Raw genomic sequence first — 22647 nt, forward strand, 5'->3', positions numbered from 1 at the left:
TTGAAGGAAAAACTGCTCATTAATTCTACTATATGATTTGTTTCTCTTCCTTCGATTGGCCTTGACTATTCTTCTAAATTTCTTCATTTCCAATTGCAAGTGAATAAAATATCAATCAAAGAGATTTTTTTAAAAAAAAAATCTAGCAGGACAACTAGATTTTGGAGTGTTTGTGATTTCATGTACAAATTTTATAACTCACTTAAAAGCCTATATATATATATATATATATATGTATAATATCGTCTCCTTCAAATATGATATTAAAAAAAAAATTATGTTACACAAATGCTGAAAAGCTTCGAATGTTGTGTTTTTTAAAATGATTTCTTTTTTGTTTAAATTTTCTAAATATATAGTTTATAGCCACTTACAATTTTGAAAAAAGGGATATCCTATCAACTAGAAATCTAAAACATTTTTTTGCTAATTTTTTTAATGAAATCCAAATTCCACTTCACTAAATTTTTGAATTTTCTTTTATAAAATTTTCTAAAAAATTATAATTTATACGCCATTTAAAATCTTCCAAACATTCATCACAATTAACATCAAATAATGTGTTAATTAATATAAAACAATAAATTTTCGTTGTGAAGCTTTATGATATAGATATCAACAAGTGGCTTTGTGAGAAAAAATATTATTGATCACATAACACATGTAAATTTAATTAATGTGTCTGAACATGATGTATTATTTTGAGTTTTAAATTACTTTTAAAATCATATGCTCAAAAATTACACATTTTAATTAGAACATATGTATATGATATATCATTCATGGTAATTAACTTTATCTAAAGGTGTCAATTTGGGTAAACCAACCCATAACCATAGAGATTTAATATTTAATGGATAATGAGTCAACTCAATTCATTAAGCAAATGGTTTGAACTTTGGATCAACCCACAGCTCATTTAGCTTAATGGATTAATGGGTTAAATGAGTTGATCCACTTTATATCATAATCAGAAATTTAGACCTTGTGTAGTTTTATAAAGTCATCAAAGCTTATGTAATTTTATACATAAACTGTTAATGATAAATATGATATATGTCTCAAACTATTCAAATTTTGAAAATCAGAAATTTTGAACAATAATAATCCAGAAATTATTCAGATGTAACCCGTCTTCCAGAAATTTATGATAAAATCTTTATCTTATGTGATAGTTCACAATTTAATCCTAAGATCATATTTTTAGTGAACAAAAAAAAAATTCATATTTCTATGTCTAATAATTTTTAATTTACTTAACAAACTCTATCCGCAATCTTACTATAATATTTTTTTCTTCTAATGTTTTAAGACCGAGGGAATAAGTTCTATTTTTGCTGAACTGAAAAATATGTTAAAACCTATACTAAAAAGGAACTCTTGGTAAAAAGAATAAATTATCCATATTGAACTAAAAAAAGTGAAAAAGTGATTACTCAACTTGTTAGATTATTAAACTAAAAGTCTCTTGATAAGTTTATTATCTTTATTCTCATTCTGTTTATGTTTTTATGTCTCTAAATTTAGCTTTTTGTTTTATGTTTGATAATCTAATAATATAAGCATTACCAGTAATTTAGACTTTAATATTCGTATGGGGAGATAGCAATTTGGCAATTAACTGTCAGAAAGAGTTTCTATCGGTACATTTTTTTAATCTCTTACTTACTTTATAGTGCAAGAGATCAATTTAAAATGCTATAGAGACCTATTTTATAAAAATGTGTTTGTTTTTTTCATAAAACATTTATAAATGTAAAGAATTATGTAAAATTCAATAATGCATTTTGGGGCCAGGTTGGCCCACGTAGAAACTTCATTATAGTGTTTTGCTGTGAGGCAAACGCGACCGTGTGACAAGTTGTGAGGTACACACTTGTAAGTTTGCTTAGAGGGTTCAAGCCCATTATAACGAGTCCAATATATTTATTTCCGTACAAGCATATAATATTATAATGTAATCGGGTTAGTTATATCGAAATTGAACGAAGTTTTTAATAATAAGAACAATAAAAATTTATCTGATACCGGATAAACCAAAATTCGAACTGAACACAAATTGATGCAACTAAACCGAGTGAACCAAATATACTGAAACTTACGCAAGAAAGCTTGTCTCATATAGTTGCAAGTTTGCAACCACCCATCTTAAGAGTCGTACCTCGCAATCAACTTATGGAGACCTGTTTTGACCATATTTGATTCTGGTTCTGCCGTTGGTGGTGGTGCAGTGCAGCGGCTGCCATTTTTTACGCAGAGCAAATCAGGCTGTCTTCATAGTCTACGTACATGTCCTAGTTGAATGTGGTTCATTTGTTCCATTTGAAATTTCAATTTAATTTCAAAACTACTCACAACCATTTATAAACTATTTCAAAACCATTTCAATTTAATTTGACTATTTTTTATACATCACTAGATTTAATATTTTATAAAATTATAAGAGCATCCACAACAGCACGAAGGGAAAATGACCAGTTTTTTTTTGCTCAGTTCCATCGAAGTCCTTATACTTGAAGATGACTATGGCGAGATTCTTGCATTTTTCAACAACTAGTAAAATCACTTTCCATCCAAATACTTCACCAGAATTTAATCCTCATGTAAAATCATCTTTCAAAATTTGTTTTTTCTTATCTATCTGACTATTGATGGATAAACATTGTGTATACCCCTTCAAGTCGAACTGTATCATGGCTAAAAGTTGGAAACTTCTTGAAATGCTTAGCATTGCCATAGATGTGGCTATTGGCTTGCACCATCTTCATGTGTAAACGACTTTGGTCTGCCTCCGCTTCTACTCTAATTCGACCTCGTTCCTCAACCAACTCGGCTATGTTGGCGTCAAAGGGAACAGCCGACTAAGCCAGGTAAACAACTATCACACATCAATACAATATTGGTAAAAAGTAACATTCGCCTATCACTCCAATCTTGTTTCTGTGACAATTTATCTGTTTTCCACTTCTATATCTTCTCGATTCACTATGACAATTCTCCAATTTTTCATATCCGTAACATACAGCAGATACTATAGTAACAAAGCAACCATGTCTAGGAATCAGAATTACATAACTCTACTAAGAACTTGAAAACATTTCATACATTCCACAAAAGGGTTTTTCTCATTGAGTAATCAAGTAAGTAAGCAGAGAGAATCATGATCAATGCCAACACTTCCATAAACAGTAAGAAGAAGAGGAAAACAAACACAAACAGAACAGAACAAAGTTTAAAGCTTGAAAGCAAAAAGGAAGTGAATCGAATCTGATACGATAAACTCTCCAACATCAAATCTCTCTAGATGTTGTTAACCTTATCAAAAGCTTCAAGAGCATCACCAGTAAGCCTACAAACTCTCCACTCCTGCAAAATCTCAGCACCCATCTGCTCATAAAACTTAATAGCATTCACATTCCAATCAAGAACAACCCATTCAACTCTACCATAACCCATCTTCACAGCTTGTTTCGCCACAGCACTCAACAACATACTCCCAAACCCTTTCCTCCTATACGGCTCCCTCACAAATATATCCTCAATGTAGAAACCAGGTTTCGACAAAAAACTCGAGTAATTCGGAAAAAACAGAACAAACCCAGCAACGACGACGTCGTTTAACATATCCGGCGAGAAATTGTAGCTTTCCGGATCCTCGATCGGGAGATCAAGGCTATGAGTTTTGAGAAACGGCGTGAAATCGGGAGATGACGGAGCGATTTCGGTGAATGGAGAACGAGAGACTTCTAAGAGGAAGACTGTGAATGATTGAAAAGGACGAGAGTTGAAGAGTGTGGAAGTGAGACCTGTCTCGGTGGCGGCAAAGAGATGAGTGAGGCGTTCGAAGACGGCCATTTGGTGGATTAGTTTGTGGATGAATGGGACGTCTGATGGTGTTGCGAGGCGGATACGTGAGAAGACTGGGTGGCCGATTGGGGACTTTAGTGGGACCATGTCGGTAGGTTCTGGTGCTGCCGTTGGTGGTGGTGGTGGTGCGGCGGCGGCCATTGCTTTTGGTGATTGTGAAAATTAGGGTTTTTTTTATTGAAGGGAATGAGAGTTGAAAACTGAAAAGGATGGGAGAGGTTGTTCTAGTAGAGAAGGTGGGGCGGTGCTCTGGTCTGGTGTGCTTTTCTATTTTATTTTTCTTTTTCTTTTTCTTTTTCTTGTGCTACGTGCGTCGTGCAGGTTAATTTTGATTTTGATTTTATGTTTTTTTTTTTTTTTTTTTTTTTTTTTTTTTTTTGCGTAAATAATAGTATAATGAATATTTATTTATTTATTTTACCATTAAAACTTTTTAAATAGAAAGAAAACTAATGTAAATTTGGTATCTCATAATTTGGAAGCTTATTAATAAATCGTAATTTCAAGTTTTTAAATTTTAACGGAGTCGAAGAATCACGTAATGGGGTCAATGTGCATATATATAAAGTTAAAAACCATAGTAAACTCATCATCATTATGAAGGTTAACGAGAAAGTTAAGTCTTTTATTTATATAAAACGAAGTCTATATATATATATATATATATATATATTTAATTAGGCTTTGATGATCAACCTTCATTGTAAATAAGATCATGCATGCTGAATCATTAATATGTAATTGAGCTTTTTTTCTTTTGTCCACTTTGAATTAATGGTTTCATGTATTTGTTTCAACTTTCAAGTTTCCTTACAAGAAAGAATCCACATCTTAAAATATTTCCAACTAAAATCCAATAAAAGCCAAAGTTTGGTGAGGAATCAAGAAACAAAAACTGCTGAGATAAGCCAGATCAATATATTCCCGTACGTTTAGATATAGAAACTGGACTTTTTTTTTTGCTTTGCGGTGAAAGATTTTACATGCATGATAACATCGATAGAGAGACTTGCTTCTCTTTGGATTGTGGGTGTCCTTCTGGTTCATGCAAATATTTCAAAAATATCGTGAAAAACTATAATCAAAGTGATGAACTGATGATCATTGATATTTAATGTTTCTGATTTCAGTTCGTTATACGTATTGCTACTACTTTATACATGCTTCACTTTATTGTTGTTACTTATGCATGTTATTACTCACATACATCATGCATCTTATGATTGTTTATTTAATCGATATTAGTATATTACTCACATACATCATACATCTTATGATTGTTTATTTAATCGATATTACTCACATATATGATACAAAATATAAGCTGTTTTACTTATGCATGTTATTATTATTATATGATTCATGCACTCTTATTACGTACTCACATAGATGCATATTATTATTATCAATACGCACGCACTCGTATTATGCATGTTATTATTAATATTATTATATGATACATAATATCATACATGCACTAGTATAATACATGCACACGTTAATATGCTTCTACGTACTTTGTGTATAACCATTTTGAGTTAAGTTTAATTGGTGTTGTGTGTTAATCATGTATAGTGACCATGTCGAAACTTTCAAGCCTTGATTTTGCTACCCTTGATCTCTCCGGAGATAATTACTTGGCATGGGGGCTTGATGCCAAGTTTTGGTTGAAATCCAAAGGGCTGGGTGATACAATCATCCATGGAAACAAAGAAGATGAGCAAAAGAAAGCACAAGCAATGACGTTGCTTCGTCATCACCTCCGAGAGTCTTAAGAATGAGTATTTGGTCGTGGAAGATCTTTTGAAGCGATCTGAAAGAAAGGTATGAACACCAAAAGACGGTAATTTTACCAAGAACCCGATATGATTGAACACAGTAATTTTTAAGGCATTCGTAGCAGTGATGGCGAATAGTATTTTCAAATCACCGCGTCCAATCATTTATCGACCTCTTGGTAGAATCATTGTCTTTTGGTGTTTATACCTTTTTTTCAGATCAGATCTACTCATTCTTAAGACTCTCGTGGGTGATGGCGAAGCAACGTCATTGCTTATGACTTCTTTTGCTCATCTTCTTTGTTTCCATGGATGATTGTATCACCCAGCCCTTTGGATTTCAACCAAAACTTGGCATCAAGCGCCCATGCCAAGTAATTATCTCCGGAGAGATCAAGGGCAGCAAAATCAAGGTTTGAGAGTTTCGACATGTCACTATACATGATTAACACACAACACAAATTAAACTTAACTCAAAAGAAATATACTTAACGCATACATGGTTTATACACAAAGTACGTAGAAGCATATTAATGTGTGCCTGTATCTATATACTAGTGCATGTATGATATTATGTATCATATAATAATATTAATAATAATAATATTAATAATTGCATAATACGCGTGCGTGCATATTGATAATAATAATATGCATCTATGTGAGTACTTAATAAGAGTGCATGAATCATATAATAATAATAATAACATGCATAAGTAAAACAGCTTATATTTTGTATCATATATGTGAGTAATATCGATTAAATAAACAATCATAAGATGATGATGTATGTAAGTAATATCGATTAAAAAAAAATCATAAGATGCATGATGTATGTGAGTAATAAAAGTAGTAGCAATACGTATAACGAAATCAGAAACATAAGATGAAGTATTATAGTAAAGCATCTTATGTATAACAAGCCAGCCGTGATTGTTGACCAACCAAATAATCAATTATGTGTATAAGATTAGAGCATGTGTACCGGAGAAGAGAGACGTTCAAGGTTGGAGAGTAGATAAAGCGGTGACGGCTGCTGCTCAACATGGGCGGTTAGAGTTTTTTTTTTCCTTAGGACGTTAGGACGGCTAGGATCGTACTGATAATGTGTTAAAGTAATAGATTTGTGGGGAAAGCTTATCTTATTCCATAGACATAATAGAGTATATATAGGAGATACAACTTGGTGAACAAGCATAACCTAATAGACTGAGCTTTAATGGACATCTACTAAATTATACATAATATAAATAAGATTTTTTTAGTTTTGATATTTATTCAAATAGCACATATTTAATTATGTAAACCTTACAAATAAAATGTTACTTTACCAAATCTACTTTTGAATTAATATACTAAATCTACTTCCTAATTAATAAAAGGGGATGTGTATATAAGTTGTGAATATGTAGCCGACAAGCAAACCCAAAAAAAAAGAAATAACCACGCTGGGGAGTCAAGTCACTTTCCTCAAAAATGATTTTGATCATGTCTCCAAAGGTGTTTCAGTCCTCTATCAACTATGTTCAAAGATAATGAAGAAAGAGTAGGCGTTGTAACATCATTATAAGAACAGTATAAAATCTAAAATTTAAAATTTAAAAGGCAACATGCATATGCAGATAACTACTAATTCAAAATTTTAAAAAATAATACTCTCTCCGTTTCATAATATAGGATGTTTAGAGAAGTATTTTTGCTTCATAATATATGATGCTTCCAACTTTATATGCAACTTTTAGATTAATTTTATATTTTCTATTATGCGGTCTTGTTTATGATTGGTTAAACTTTTTTAAAGTAACTATTTCTTAATATGCGTGTTTTAACTAAAATATTATATATTTTGAAACGGAGAGAGTATATGATAAAATAATAATGAAATAATCATACAAAATGTTAAAAAAACAATGAAAATAAATAATGATACAAAATATTAAATCAATGTGAAAATTTATAAAATAATTGCATCACTCTATTCAAAATCAATTACATAAGTGTTAAGGGATACAAAATTCATTTGCATCAATATGTATAAGTGACACAATTCATTTTTCTTTAGTGACGTATCAAGTTGTGTATAGAAAGTTATAGTGATGATGGATCAAAGATATAGAAGCATTGATAATTAAGTAGAGGAAATAAAAATATCATACGCATCAAATAACACATACATTCACACGAAGGCTTGTATGGTACAAATTGTTACACTCAAACCTCCCATCAAAGCCACAAATAAGACACACTACAATGTCACTCACCGAAATATTCATATTTTCTTTTATATGATTTGGGCCCCTTTTTTTCCTTTCTCCTTTTGTCCTGGTCCAAAGATTCTTCACCTCTTCGATAGATTGAAAAATCAAAATCAAGCGTGAAGCTCGTGAAGTTGGCTTCTCACTGACCCATAGGCCTTCATAGCACCAGCTCTCAACACAAACTGATGGTAAAATGCTGCAATGGCTGCACCCACAAATGGACCGACCCAGAATATCCACTGTAATTGAAAAAAAAAATTACTCATTAATAAGTTGATCTAAGGACTAAGGAGCAAAAACGTGTATTAAGATGGTGAAAATAAGAACCTGATCATCCCAAGCCTTTTTATTGTTGTAGATGACGGCAGCTCCAAAACTCCTAGCTGGATTAATTCCGGTGCCAGTAATTGGGATAGTGGCTAAATGAACCATGAACACGGAAAATCCAATAGGCAATGGTGCTAATACCTTCAATTCATTAATGTCATACAAAATAAATCAATCTTCGAACAATGATATAGACATTTGAATTTGAATGAACTATATAGGTACTAATATTACTAAAAATAGACAAAGAATCAAGTAATGACCATGTGCATAACAGAAAGATTTGGTTTTGTAAAAAAATCATATATACTTGAAAGGACAAATATCATGGAAAATGTATGAACATATACACATGGGTCGTTGTGAAAATGCAGAATAGATTTGGACCATTTACATACAAAGACATGTGATGAAGAGACGTGGAGCACAAATAGGGTATGTCGTTATAACGTGTAAAAAGACATTTGGTACCAAAGAAAGATACAAGAACTTGAGTGAAAAATAATTGGACACCCTTTCGTCGTTTATCTCATAGAAGAAGATAGACGCTACACTTATCTGGTCCGTATTATTTTCGTTAGGGCCAAAATGGCTAGACGACATCGTTATCAGTATTAAAATAATAAATGCGTTATATAGCTGGCACTAGATTTTGATTCGATACGTACTTTAGTCCATTATTTTTCGACAACGAAATCAAAAAATCTATCCTGATTTATCTTCCAATTCTGATTTTGTGTAATCACCACTAGTACTACATTTTGTTAAAAAATAAAGGAAACAAAAGAAAACAATCAAATCTATGTAGTCTTAATTTATCTTTAGCTAGGTTTTTGATACTTGTAAATGTTAATTCATGTGATCGAGACTTAATTGAGGTAGCATAGTTTAGAATTGCTTACAGGAATGTGAGAGTCACGGGCATTTCGCTTAGGGTCGGTAGCGGAGAAGACGGTATAGACGAGGACAAAAGTTCCGATAATCTCAGCGCCAACACCAACACCAACATTGTATCCGTCGGAGAGCATGTTGGCTCCACCGCCATAACGGTTGTAATAAGTCGACTGGAAGAGTTTCACCAAACCAACTCCGCAAGTGGCTCCGAGACACTGAGCCACCATATAAGACACAGCTCTCACCAATGATACCTTGCTAGCCAGGAATAGCCCAAACGTCACCGCAGGGTTAATGTGTCCACCTATATATATATATATACACACATATGATTAGTAATTTTATATAACCAGATGATCAAGTTGAGATAAAAATTTACATTTGTAGAAATTTCAGGATCCTCAAGTTACGAAGCATTTGCATTTATCTATGCTAATCAATAAAACTTATTAATATGGTTAAGGAGAGAGAGATAAACCAGAGATTCCGGCAGTGCAGTAGACGAGGATGAAGATCATGCCACCAAAGGCCCAAGAGATGCCGAGGAGGCCGACGCTAGCGCAAGCTCCGCCACCTGCTTTGGCATCAGTCTGGCTCTTGAAGCCGATGACTGTCAAAACGGTAACGTATAGAAAGAGGAAAGTAGCTATGAACTCAGCTATGACTGCTCTGTAGAAGGACCATTTCTTGAGTTCCCTCGCCTCGAACATCTTCACAGGCGGTGGGTCTAAGTAGTCCTTTCCGGAGAACGACTCATCCTCAATCGACTCCTCATCCTTCGTCATTATTTCAGACTTAGCCTTCACGGACTCAGAGAGACAGGGAGAAAGAGAGAGACTAGTTAGAAGATTTGGATGGTGTGCAAAGACGATGGTGAGTGGTAGTATTTATGGAAAGATGTGGCTTAAGGGGTTTTCCTCTTTTGCCTTCAGGTTTTTTCTTTAAAAAAAAAAAATATTTATCGTAAAATAAGGGAACACTACAGGTGTGTATGATAGTGTCTATGAAGTACTTTTTTGTTGTCTAAAGAATATGCTTTCAATTTATTTCTATTTGGTTATCTTATAACTAACTAGAGGTTATTCCGTGCTACGCACGGATTTATTTTTACTTTTGTTTTACAATCAAATCTCATATATTAAATTATTGAAAAAGACTCTTTCTCTCTTCAAAAGAGGTTACCCACAAGCTTGAGTGAGAAAAATAGAAACTTCATGTTCTTGTAAATTTTACTTGGTACATATATTATCCTTAAGAGATATGTCTAATACTTAATTCAACAAATCAATTTCTAAAAACCTAAAATCATTCAATTCTAATGAAAAGATTCGCTAATTGTTGATATTTGACATCATCATCACAAGGAGATTCGAACAATCCATAGCATAAATAATAATTTATCCATACTCAACCCTAACCAACACTCCATTACTAAAAACAAACCTTGATGTATAATTTAATTTATTAGTCATGTTTAATTTATTAAATAATAAAATGTATAAAAGATTAAAATATTAAAATATCTTTCTCTTTTACAATTAGAATGTGTTGTTTTGCGATGCTACCAATATGTAATACATATACGGTGAAATTTGAAATTTGTACTGTCTTATTTTTATGTGGCTTGTATTTGTCTTTGCTGTGCAGATGAAACGACAAGTGATTTTATTCCTTTTTCCTGCTGGTTTCTCCCAACATCAAAAGTTGTTTTACTTTTGTTGTTGTATTTCCTGTCAACAATAGACCAGTAATGTTAAAACCCCAATCAATGCCTTTAATTATCCCTTGCAAATCTTGGAGAGACTTCAACCTCAGTTTTAAGTTTTGGTTTACATCATCAGTAATTATCTGTTAAAATAACAAAAGGAAAAATGTAAAATTGAAAATGTTAAAATTCAAGCGTAAATGGTTTATGATTCCTTGTTGAATTTTTTTTACACATGTGTGTCTCAAGTTCTAAGGGTGAGTGGTGTTGATCGTCTTTTATAGATGTGCATAGAGCCGAAAATTGTATGAGGATTCTTTGACATTGGAATAGAATGTCTTCCCTATTAAGTCTTTGATGGGTTAAGCCACCTTGTCGTCCAATTCATCTAAGTTGGCCTAAGAATAAAAAAGTGACTTGGGTTGGCAATTTTAGTTTGAATAGTACCTTCAAATAGTTAGTACACAAAATAAAATTAAAAAACATTTGAAAAGAACTATGAAACAACGGATTGCCACACTCCAGACTCATTGAAAACAACACACTTGAGTATTCCCACAGCTTCGGATGGAGAGAAAGTGTGATGTGTCAAGGTCAAACCAGAGTTTTTCATTTTCAAATTACAGTTAGTGCATGAAATGTAGTGCCACCTATTGCGCAATACACAACTTCAACCACTTTCGCTTTACACCAAAAACAAATGTTCCTTAAAAATATTACAAATATTTTAGTTTACATGCTACGCACAACAATGAAATAAAATATTTAATACAAATTAAATTTTATTTTAGTTTTGTCTTTAATACAAAATATATGATTATTAAATACAATTTAATTTTTTAAAATATATTAGAACATAGATTAATTAGTCTATCATAAATTAATTTGGTTTCAATTTTTACTTTGAAAGTATGAAAACATTTTTTTATAATTGGTTTGATCAGTAGTTTTTATTTTTGGGTAATATGGTATATGATTTCATTAGGAAATATATTACATGTTGATACAAAAAGTTGGAAGAATTATATTTTGTCACAATGTTAAAAAAAAAATTAAAGTCCCACCATATAAGATACAAATAAAATGAAGTATTAAAAAATGTTTAATTTAACATTAGTGAGAAAGACATGTCTCGCAAATATAGTGAACCCATGCAGTTAAGACGATGTTTTAAGTAATAGTAGTAAAAATAAAATAGAAATTGGTCATATTACCTAGCCTCCATCCTTGTTGTTTGACGTAAGTCTCTATTTGTTCAATCATGTACAAATCTTTTGGGTCTTAATAAATTTTACCAACTAAAATTGACAAGACATTACTTGCCTTGAAATAGTTACTGGGAAAAATATTAAAGATTATAAGATTGTTGTTCTTTTTAAAAAATTATTGTACGAATATTGGGAAAAACTGATGTGAAAAGTATGACAAAAACTGATTTAACTGGAAGCAATGTATATTACATGTTGGAGAATGAGGAAAAAACAAATACAGAATTAACCAGATGTATATGAAATATAATATCTTTTGCGGAATTGTTGGAGTTCAAAAAACATTGGGTTGACGATGTTGCATTCAAATATAAATTGTCTGCCCAGAGTGTAAGAAGTTTGGCATGTGTTTCAATGGCAATTTTTTCCCAAGGAGAGACAATGTTTTCCCCGAATCAACAGATCTTCGAACGTGGATAGGCGAGTTGCATGTCTGAAAGCAAGTAAAAAATTTTACCAACTAAATTTTACCAACTAAAATTGACAAGACATTACTTGCCTTGAAATAGTTACTGGGAAAAATATTAAAGATTATAAGATTGTTGTTCTTTTTAAAAGATTATTGTACGAATATTGGGAAAAACTGATGTGAAAAGTATGACAAAAACTGATTTAACTGGAAGCAATATATATTACATGTTGGAGAATGAGGAAAAAACAAATACAGAATTAACCAGACGTATATGAAATATAATATCTTTTGCGGAATTGTTGGAGTTCAAAAAACATTGGGTTGACGATGTTGCATTCAAATATAAATTGTCTGCCCAAAGTGTAAGAAGTTTGGCATGTGTTTCAATGGCAATTTTTTCCCAAAGAGAGACAATGTTTTCCCCGAATCAACAGATCTTCGAACTTGGATAGGCGAGTTGCATGTCTGAAAGCAAGTAAAAAATTAGTTTGAGAGGAAGTTTTTAATATACAGTAGGTGAGATATGTGTGGTGTGGATTAGGTAGTTTATTTACATTTTCGTCTAATAAGAGACATTTAAAGTTGAGTAAGACATTGTTTCTTCTAAAGTATGGAGCTTCCTAAAAACAATCCTATTTTTTACCAGTGGTCATCGTTAGAGAGTAACTCTAGAGTAGAGTAGAGAGCAATTTTTTGGGTTGTAACATTTTTAAAAAGCGTAGTTAGTGTGTGTGGGGTGGGAGTGTTGATTCCCAGTAGATTGAGGGAGAGAGATTATAATAATAATAAAAGTAATCAGAAATTGAATTCTATTGGATTATAATTTTATGGAAAACAGATTACTAATATTTAATTAGAAATAAATAAGAAAGCAATTATCAAATGACTTAATTTGCTTTGATGGCAAGACGTTACGTTTTTAAAAGCAGAATACAAATCTAAAACTAAATTCGAGCTACTTCAATTTAAATACCGTATGGGAGGAAGAGAAACACAGGGGCTGCATGTTCAGATTCTATTTGTTTGTTTCTTAAGTGAAAATTTTTTTAATTACCAAAAGGTTAAGTTGACAATTGTGGTCATATTTAATTATCAATGGACAAACGTTAACTATATAAAGCGCCAGATGTCATCGGCTCAAAGAAAGTTTAGAAGAAACCTTCTCTTATTATATAAGATTTGTTGAAAAATTAAATCATGACTAATCTAAAATGAATACAAGGCTCTGAAATGTCTTTTATTTAGCGCTTTATATCTATCGCCCTTTCTTGTACGTAATTAACGAACTATTACTGTTAATCTCGTTACACCCTAGGGTTTAAGCTAAGTTCACATAGAAGATAATATATATTTTATGCCAGCTCAATGCTAACATGGTCTTAGCCTCTTAGCTAGGCATTCTAGGCCAGTTATATCTAGGTTTTGCGTATTATATTTAAAAGACGAAATAATGCAAAAGTAAAAGAACTTCTATTGATTTAGCAAAAATAACAGTGAATTAAGTCAAAACAGTTAGTGATCATGATTTGTACTATGTTATCATTATGTCATCACTCAGATTTAAACCTGGCAGTCGTAGTTACAATAAAAACAACTTAACATAGAAAATTGTTACTCGATCTTCTCATATATAATTCGATTTCAAAGTGTCTATCTTTAATTTAAAAATTTGTAACGCAAAAAGAATCAGAGTCATTTAAAAGTTGGAAAAGGTTATATATATTACAAATTGTAACAAGTTATCAGATTACACAACGAGCAAGTGAGCAACATTAAATAGAAATGGACATGAGAGTGAAATGGGACGAATGTGGTCGAAACCCTCATAATCAAGGAGTCAACAATCACCAACGAAGAATGTTTTTTTTTTTGTTTGAAAAAACCAATGAAGAATGTTGTCTAAAACTATTATCTTCTATATGAGAACTATGAACAAATGCTTGCGCGCGATATAATTCAACGATCATTTCAAACATTTCAAACGTTTCATATGTGAAACTCAAATCCAAGGTATACTATACGAAGAAATGTCAAATATAGGCTTAGGGAACGAGAATTACGATATGAAAGAAAGAATGGAGAATGGGAAAAACCATATCATTCGATAAATATTCTTCAGTTTTACTTTTAAGGGATAAACTTGAATCTTTTTGGATAAACGACCGACCTCCATAAAAATCATATAGGGTCCACGTGGTGTGCGTGGAAGACCCATATCTACAACTTTATACGTAGCTAGCTTGGTCCATCCATGGCCGAGTACGATTGGACATAAAGATAAATACAACCTGACATTTGAAGCGAAGCATTTGGCGGATTTGCCAACTTCTACAACAGATGATGTATGACTATCACTAAATAATACCGGAAAAAAATGTCTCACTTAATAATCAACCCGACGACCAAAATTTGAAAATTATTTGCTTCATCAATTATATTACTAATTTGAGTTAGAGATGGGACCGTTCATAAAGGTATCACGGGTATACTGATAGCAAATTTTTCTTGTTTTTATTTTCAAACGCAATTTTGTGAAATACGATTTATCTAAACGGAATCAAATGATCAAACCCATTGTAATATAATTTTTTTTTTTTGGTAGAAACCATTGTAATATAAATTATATAAGTATTTAATTCATCTTTATTCATGCTTTTCTAACATCTTACAGTATTGTTTTGAAAAATATTTTTTGACGTGACATTTTTATGGTCTTTCTGCTAAACACCTCGAGAAAAACATAGCCTTCATTTATTGTTCTCCAGAGAATATACTATAGCTTACCCCAAAATGGCTTATACAAACATTCGATCAAGTATTAATTAATGCAAGGAAAATATATGAATCAGTGAATCTTCATTCTCTCACGGGAACTTCTTAGCAGGATGGACAACCACACGGTTAGTACACTTCTATGTTGTCGCCGATCGAGACACGTGGCGAGATTTGTGGATCGTGATAGACGCTTGCGGCTGGGGTCCGAGTGTACATTGTCTTTTTGGATAAAGGTTCAGTGGTTCACCAAATTTCATTGGATTAGAGCACAACTTTGAAATCTCCCAGTTGTCCACGTCAAGTTTTTCGCTAAAATTTCTTTCCTCTAGTTTGTTTCTTTCTCATTATTTAGATGTAAGTCTTGACTATTCAAGCGACATGGATTTAAAGTATTTTTGTTTGGGATTTAAGGATGGTCTCCTACTATTTCAAAGTTGTGATAAGTATCTAGTGTCGACTATATTGAATAACTTATAATATTCGTTTTTGAATTTGGATGTTGTGATTTTTTAATTTCTTTTGTTAAAAAGTTTATTTGGGTACTTATTTTTGTTAAGCCGTGAGTATTGTATGACACGTAGACGACTATTTTATTTAAAGCCTACAAAGATTGTTTAATCATGATTAAAACATGATTTTAATTTTAATCCTAATTAATTGAAAAATACACCCCAACTGGAGTTTGTTGATATTTGTAGACAAAGAGTCTCAATGGTTAATATATGATGGAAAAACTAAAATTTAGAAAATTCTGACAAGAACAGACAAAAAAAATTGTAACCAAACATGGAAGTATGCTTTGTAGAATTGAAATATAAAAAAATGCAAAAATTTGTGGAGTAATGATGATGATGATAATGATAATGACGGGATGATGGTGGTTGTGGTGGTATGATGTTGATGATGGATGATATGTTGAATGGTGATAGTAAGATACTATGATGATGGTAATGGTATAATGATATGGTATAACAATAATAATGATGATGATGCTGGTATATATGATAGTAAGTATATAATGATGAAAAAATTAACAGATTGAAGTTAATCTTTATGAACCGTTCCAATAATATAAGAAATTAGACATCAGAGTAAACTACAAACTATTTGTACAATATACAGCAAATTTGATTCTAGATGTTTTTGCAATGTGATTAACTCCCTATTTCTTTTTCTTTTTTTAAACAGCTGCAATCATTGATTAATGAGCAATGTGATACTCATAATTAACTCCTTTTTCTTAACCATAATTCATAAACCTAATGTTTTCAACTTACAGTAAGATGAGCTACCGTATTGGTGGGTTATATTCAAGGGCGGACGTACGTTACGGTGAACCGGGGCACTTGCCACGGGTAAAAATTTTAAGGTTAATGTTATTTTACATGAATTTTTAAGTATGCCCCTGCTAAAATATTTTTTGTTGCCCCCATTACCCTATTTTCTTCTTAGATACATGTTTTGTGTTGTGTATAATACTAAAATATCATACAAATACAATACAAAAACTTAATTTTGTTTATATTCCATATATTAACAAGCCCATATTCTATAAATAAAACAAAATATTATTACTTATCTTAACTTAACAAAACTAATCAAATGTTTTAACTGATATAATTTTATTTAAAAAATAATAAAAAAATAATTTAATATTATTGCTCCGGATAAAATTATTTTCTGGATCCGCCACTGGTTATATTCTCTTCTTTTAAAAAACGTGTGAGATCTTATTACATAAATATGATTATTTTATGTCGGGTGGGCAATTTTATCGGTTGAACCGGCCGGTTTGTTGTTGTTAATTTCATCACCGTTTCGGTTTGGTAAAGAAATAAAAAAGTTAGCAAGAAGCAGAAAAAGCACGGCGAACGGAGGAGATAATGCAGAGCACACCGTTGGGGACGACGGCGGTTTCACCAGTTTCAATCAAACACAACAACTCTTATGTCCGCTTCGTTTCCTCTTCAGGAGTCTCTCTCCATCGTAAGAGGCGCCACTCTTCGTCTCTCTTTCTCCTCTCGCCTAGTGTTTTTATTTCTCATCCTCCTTCCAAAATCAGATCAGGTATTGACCTCTGTTTTTTTGTTTCAAGCCTTGATGAGCTCTCTGATATGGGTATTAGACATAGTTCTAGATTAGTATTGATCTAGATCGAGTTTCCAATTCCTCCTAACCACCCAACCCAAGTAATCAATTAAGTTAATCGTCCCAGATGAATTCAGTTAGAGACTTTGTAGTGTGTAATTGACCATCCTCCTCTTGTTCACCGACTCTGAGTGTTGAAAGATTGAAACTTTAACCCATCTTCAAAGCAAACAGTTGATTGTAGCCAAATTAGTTTTTGCATGTTTGCTTTAGGAAACTTAAAGCCTTAAACTTTGCGTGATTTGAGCATAATCAACTGTGGTACTGTGTAATTCATAAACTTGAGACCTCCTGTCACAGTTAGTCTTTGATGGAATAGATCTAAAGTTTACTGCTTTCATGAGGGGTGTTGAGTTTTTATGGTGAGTTTGTGTCAGTGGATGATGAATTTGTTATTTTTGATGTTTGTATATAGGAGGAGTGTGCAATGCAAGTCAAATAGCTGATCTTTTTCCAGCGGTTACACCTGAAATCGTTGTTCGTGAAGCAAGATTGGAAGACTGTTGGGAAGTAGCAGAGACTCACTGCAGTTCCTTCTTCCCTGGATATTCGTTTCCTCTTGATGTTGTTCTTAGAGTAGATAGGTTAATGGCTATGGTAATGGGATTTTCTGTTCCACCAGGGTGCCGGAGGACTTGTTTAGTCGCTGTGATAGGTAGTTCTGCTGATGAAGCCATCTGCTTTGGAAGTGAAGATTTCAAAATTGGAGCTTTTGATGCAAAGATCAGCTTAAACAAAGGTTATGTTGCTGGAATCTTGACTGTGGATACTGTGGCTGATTACCTTCCAAGGAAAGGACCTCTCCGCCAGAGAAGGTTCGGTTTCTGTCTCATGTTTTATTTCTGTGGCCAAGCACTGTGCCTTTCTGTTCTTAAGACTTAAGGACCAAGTGTCATCAATATGTGCAGCTAAGGAAACTTATTAGGTTTCAGGACCCTTAGCGGCTCTTGTCATTATTTGTTTTGTTTAGATTGTGTTGGTTCTCCACTCTGTAATCCTTTGATTTGATGGTGTGTTACTAATTTGAAGTCAGGACGGGGATCGCTTACATATCAAATGTGGCTGTTCGAGAGAATTTTCGACGCAAAGGAATAGCCAAGAGACTCGTATGGAAAGCAGAGGCTTTAGCCAAGAACTGGGGATGTAGAGCTATCGGCCTTCACTGTGAACTCAACAACTTAGGAGCCACCAAGCTTTACAAAGATCAAGGTTTTAGATGCATCAAGATCCCTGAAGGATCGACTTGGCCACAACCAAAGACATCTCCGGACACCAGGTTTAACTTCATGATGAAGCTCGTGAACAACAACAACAATACACAAGCTCTTGAACAGTTTCGGTAAATCCGACAGAGAAAGGAAATTTGAATACCGTCTGTTGATAATGTAAATATGTTATTTGAGCCTGTGGCCTGCATTTGTTTGTTTCGCAGTCTTGTATAAATCCTACTGTCTATAATATTTCAACCAACTACGTTTTGTAACTAAGGTTTTGTAGCGTCAGCAACTTTTTGCTGAGCCGGTGAACCATGTTTCTAAACATTAAGGTCTTAGCTATACTTGATCTAGCTACCAAGGTAAAAACAAAAACGTTGAAAAGTCGTATTCATCGCATTATGCTATACAAGATACATATTTTAAACATGAAAAGTATTTATGAAATTCAAGATTAATATCATTCAAACAAGAAAAAACCAACATGAAAATCGAATAAATCTCTTACTCCGAGAGAATCCTTAATTTAGATCAAACCAAGCCAACATAATGCCTTACTACATTTCACCACAATTTACCTTTCGCAACCCCTCATTTTTATATCTGCTGAATCATGACTCAAACCTCCATTTTATGAACTTCTTTCTCCAAGACAGCGAGTTTGATGATATCGAGCGATTCTACCAAGTCATCGCATAGTAAATGAGGGTCTGGAATCACCGTTGTATCGACAGCTAGATTGATGATAATCTTGTTTACGTAGCTTACGAAATGGATAATAAGAGCCTTGTTCAACAAGAAACATAAACAACATGTTAGCTAATTACAAATCATCAAAAGTTTTCAAGGATTTATAAACATATGGTATGGCATGATTAGCTATACTTACTTGTGGTCCACCCGTTACGCTTGCGGTGACATAAGACATAGGATGGCCAAAAAAACTTACTTCTTCGTCTGGACCGATCACATTTGAAAATGTCAATGTTGTGTGATCAAGAAATCTCTTCACAATTGGTTCGACTATCTGCATTAACATTTATATAAAATTTTCATATATGTATATGGATTAGTTATATAATAGGGATGTTATATTTTACCTTTTTCCCGAATATTTTCAAGGCAAATTTGATAAGTCCATAAATAAAAAGCGATTCCATGGAGATTTTTTTGATATCCATAGTAGCTTTGGCTCGCCGGATGTATTCCAATGGATCATCCTCAGATCGTATCCATAAAGGAAAGATAACAAAGCCTACAAAGTTTCCCCATCTACACTTTGAACCCTTTTCCATCATATTAGCGAGATCCTGTATTCACATGTTATCAACCTTTTGCATTCCAATTTACTAAAACGGTAAAAAGTGAAAATGATGGTTTCACTGAGTTTACCTCGATCTTTGTATCTGGTCTTAAATTTACAGCTACCGTACCACGTAGACGAATTTTTTCTAAGGATAGTTTCTTCTCGACCACCATATCTTCATCTATTTTTTTTTTTCTAATAAGATATTAAAACCGCATTTAACAGTAATGTTTATATTTTTACTAATAGAATGGGGACGAATTTGACGTTACCAAATTTTTTGCTCAAATATCTTGAGAGGCCTGCTTGTGTCATCCCAAGAAGTACATCATTTACTTTCTACAAAAAAAAAAACAAAAAATGCATGAATTACAAATTTCTTAATATAGGAATTAATGTATGGTCAGTATGGTCAGTATAAACATTAATATATCTACCATCTTCATTGTATTCTTCACCAACTTAACATCATCAAGGCTTACAATCCGATGTATAATCTTTGTTGATCGAATTCTGTCTCCTGGTTTACCAATGAGAGGAGGTTTTGTATCTCGCAAGAAACATAGTGTAAGAAAAAACTTAATCACTTCAATAAGAGTTGTGAAAATGATTCTTATCATTAACCAAAACCACCCAACCAACCACAGACTCCTACGATTGGAATCAACATGTTGTTTTGTAGCCGCAGTAGTAGGAAGAGCCTCGGGGTCTGATATTTTTCTTGAACTAGCGAGTAGAAGAGACATTAGAGACATTCCATCACCCAGTGAATGATGTAATTTTCCTATACACAAAGATTCTGCATCTGATGTCTTTATATTCAGTATATGAAATTCCCATAAAGGTTTTGAAATGTCCATTGGAGTATTTGCTAGGTTGGAAGTATAGTCTTCAATAAATTTATCAGGATTTTCAATGTTGGAATAATCAATATCTGGAACAATAACATGATCTTCTACTCGAACATTAACAGGGATCCAAAACGCTTTTCCATTTTTCTTCATCTCCTGGAACGTAACATTGATTTAATTATTTCAGAACATTTTATACAAAATATTCGAGTTTGCTATTGAAATAATAATAATAATCAGTATCAAAGTAAGAGGATCATATAATTAGGCATTTTTATAAAATTGTATTATGATTGTGATCGATTCGTAAATTTCCCTTGTACGTACGTTTTTATAAGTAACTGTTAATGTAAATATATATATATATATATATGTTTACCACTTTGCTAGAGAAGCGAGGGAGATTGATCCATGTCTTTGTGATACCTTCTACAATGGCGGTTGGGTTGCATCTAGCTTGAAGCCCTAAAGTTAAAACAATGACGCAGTAGAAACTCGGTGTAGCGAACAGCTGTGAAACCGGGCTAAGCGGCTCCGTTGGTGCTGTCTCTTGCTCATTTCTCGCCATGTCTATTCCCTTTTTCAAAGTTATTGTAGTTATTATACAGACTTTCCTTCAGCCACGCTTGGTGAGTTGGTTCTTATACTAGTGTTTTTTTTTTCTACTTTTAATCTATCTCTTGATTAAACACGTATTGACTACTCCACTTTGTCATTTTTATGACTTTATGTTATTATCATTGTTTTCTTCTCTTTCTTCTTTTTTTTTTTTTTTGATCAAAAGTTTTCTTCTCTTTCTAATATTCCATTTATTGCGTTACTATTTTAGATATATCTAACGAGTTATGCATTTAGCTTTAGGAGTTAAGAGTTGATTTAGTTTATAATTTACCTAAATTCGTTTGCTTTTATCTATCACGAGTACTGATCAGTGATGTTTCTATTGTCCCTACTGTATTTGTGAGTCTCAGGCATTTACTTTTTTAGTCAGAGACCAACGTCTTAGAATTACGTGGGATTGGATTTGTGAAACAAAATGTAGTTGTAAGGGACAACAGCAAATCGACCGTCCAATTTTTAATTGTAAGGGACAATTATATCTTCCTAACATATGTAGCTCATTTTTTGGGGTTTAAATATTTTTGTTTTCGGAGATGTGTAGGTTAGATCTGTACTGAAGAAAGATATATGCCAAATGGAAAGGATAAGAAAAAAAGGAAAAAAAGGAAAAAAAAAAACACACTAGAGAAGATAATAGATCAAACGAGCGACATTAGAGATTTTGTTGGGAACATTACATCTTTTTTATTAAATTTTAATTAGGTACGGATTATTTAAGAACTATAGACATTTGATAGTCAAAAATTAGACTGTAATCCCAATTACATCATTTTGTTAACAAAGATAAAAAAAAAAAGTTGAAAACGAAACTATTTGTGAGATATTGTATATGATGGATAGAGTAATTGAAAACGAAACTATTTGTGAGATATTGTATATGATGGATAGAGTAAGGGAATTTTGCACTTACACCCACTTTCCCCTAAACTATTAACACACACACCCACTTTCTACTATCATTATATGTATACTTTCTTTCTGTAAAATAATCACTTACCCCTCAAACTAAACAAATCAATTCTCTTCCAATTAACTTACATATGTAGATTACATCTCTTTTCAGTAGTTTTTTATTTTCAAATGAACCAACGGTAAAACTGCAAAATCAGAAATTCCCCAAACCCTAGATCCCCAATTCTCATCAATCCAAATCTTGCAATTCATCAATTCCAGATCCGCAAATTCGGAAGCCCTTGAATCCTACCACTCTGTCCCATTACTTC

At 32.7% G+C, this 22647-nt stretch overlaps 4 protein-coding genes across 6 annotated transcripts; 1 reads left to right on the forward strand and 3 right to left on the reverse strand.

The window, feature by feature from the left end:
• Positions 1-3053: 3053 nt before the first annotated feature.
• On the reverse strand, positions 3054-4225 carry LOC104785544 (GCN5-related N-acetyltransferase 8). The gene has a single exon (XM_010510777.3). It carries the CDS (start codon positions 4006-4008, stop codon positions 3301-3303), a length of 708 nt encoding a protein of 235 aa, XP_010509079.1. The 5' UTR covers positions 4009-4225; the 3' UTR covers positions 3054-3300.
• Positions 4226-7757: 3532 nt separating this feature from the next.
• LOC104792715 (putative aquaporin PIP2-6) lies at positions 7758-10164 on the reverse strand. The gene is made up of 4 exons (XM_010510778.3): positions 9603-10164; positions 9133-9428; positions 8231-8371; positions 7758-8142 (listed from the first exon to the last, which is right to left on the reverse strand). The coding sequence occupies exons 1-4, from the start codon at positions 9907-9909 to the stop codon at positions 8014-8016; spliced, it is 873 nt and encodes a 290-aa protein (XP_010509080.1). The 5' UTR covers positions 9910-10164; the 3' UTR covers positions 7758-8013.
• Positions 10165-16991: 6827 nt separating this feature from the next.
• LOC104785546 (GCN5-related N-acetyltransferase 4, chloroplastic) lies at positions 16992-18971 on the forward strand. Of its 2 annotated transcripts, none has more exons than XM_010510779.3 (3): positions 16992-17351; positions 17848-18247; positions 18466-18971. In XM_010510779.3, the coding sequence occupies exons 1-3, from the start codon at positions 17168-17170 to the stop codon at positions 18773-18775; spliced, it is 894 nt and encodes a 297-aa protein (XP_010509081.3). In that variant the 5' UTR covers positions 16992-17167; the 3' UTR covers positions 18776-18971. The 2 variants fall into 2 exon arrangements, with proteins under 2 accessions (XP_010509081.3, XP_087369254.1); XM_087513128.1 differs by having other exon boundaries at positions 17049-17351; positions 18462-18971.
• A 40-nt stretch (positions 18972-19011) lies between these two features.
• Positions 19012-21509, reverse strand: LOC104792713 (wax ester synthase/diacylglycerol acyltransferase 3-like). 2 transcript variants are annotated; one of them, XM_010518932.3, is made up of 7 exons: positions 21183-21509; positions 20390-20959; positions 20225-20291; positions 20039-20133; positions 19747-19956; positions 19536-19673; positions 19012-19432 (listed from the first exon to the last, which is right to left on the reverse strand). In XM_010518932.3, exons 1-7 carry the CDS (start codon positions 21369-21371, stop codon positions 19265-19267), a joined length of 1437 nt encoding a protein of 478 aa, XP_010517234.2. In that variant the 5' UTR covers positions 21372-21509; the 3' UTR covers positions 19012-19264. The 2 variants fall into 2 exon arrangements, with proteins under 2 accessions (XP_010517234.2, XP_087369253.1); XM_087513127.1 differs by having other exon boundaries at positions 21230-21493.
• Between the last annotated feature and the right edge of the window lie 1138 nt (positions 21510-22647).

Source organism: Camelina sativa, chromosome 5 (genome assembly GCF_030686135.1).
Source record: "Camelina sativa cultivar CO46 ecotype springtype chromosome 5, ASM3068613v1".
Lineage (NCBI taxonomy): Eukaryota > Viridiplantae > Streptophyta > Magnoliopsida > Brassicales > Brassicaceae > Camelina > Camelina sativa.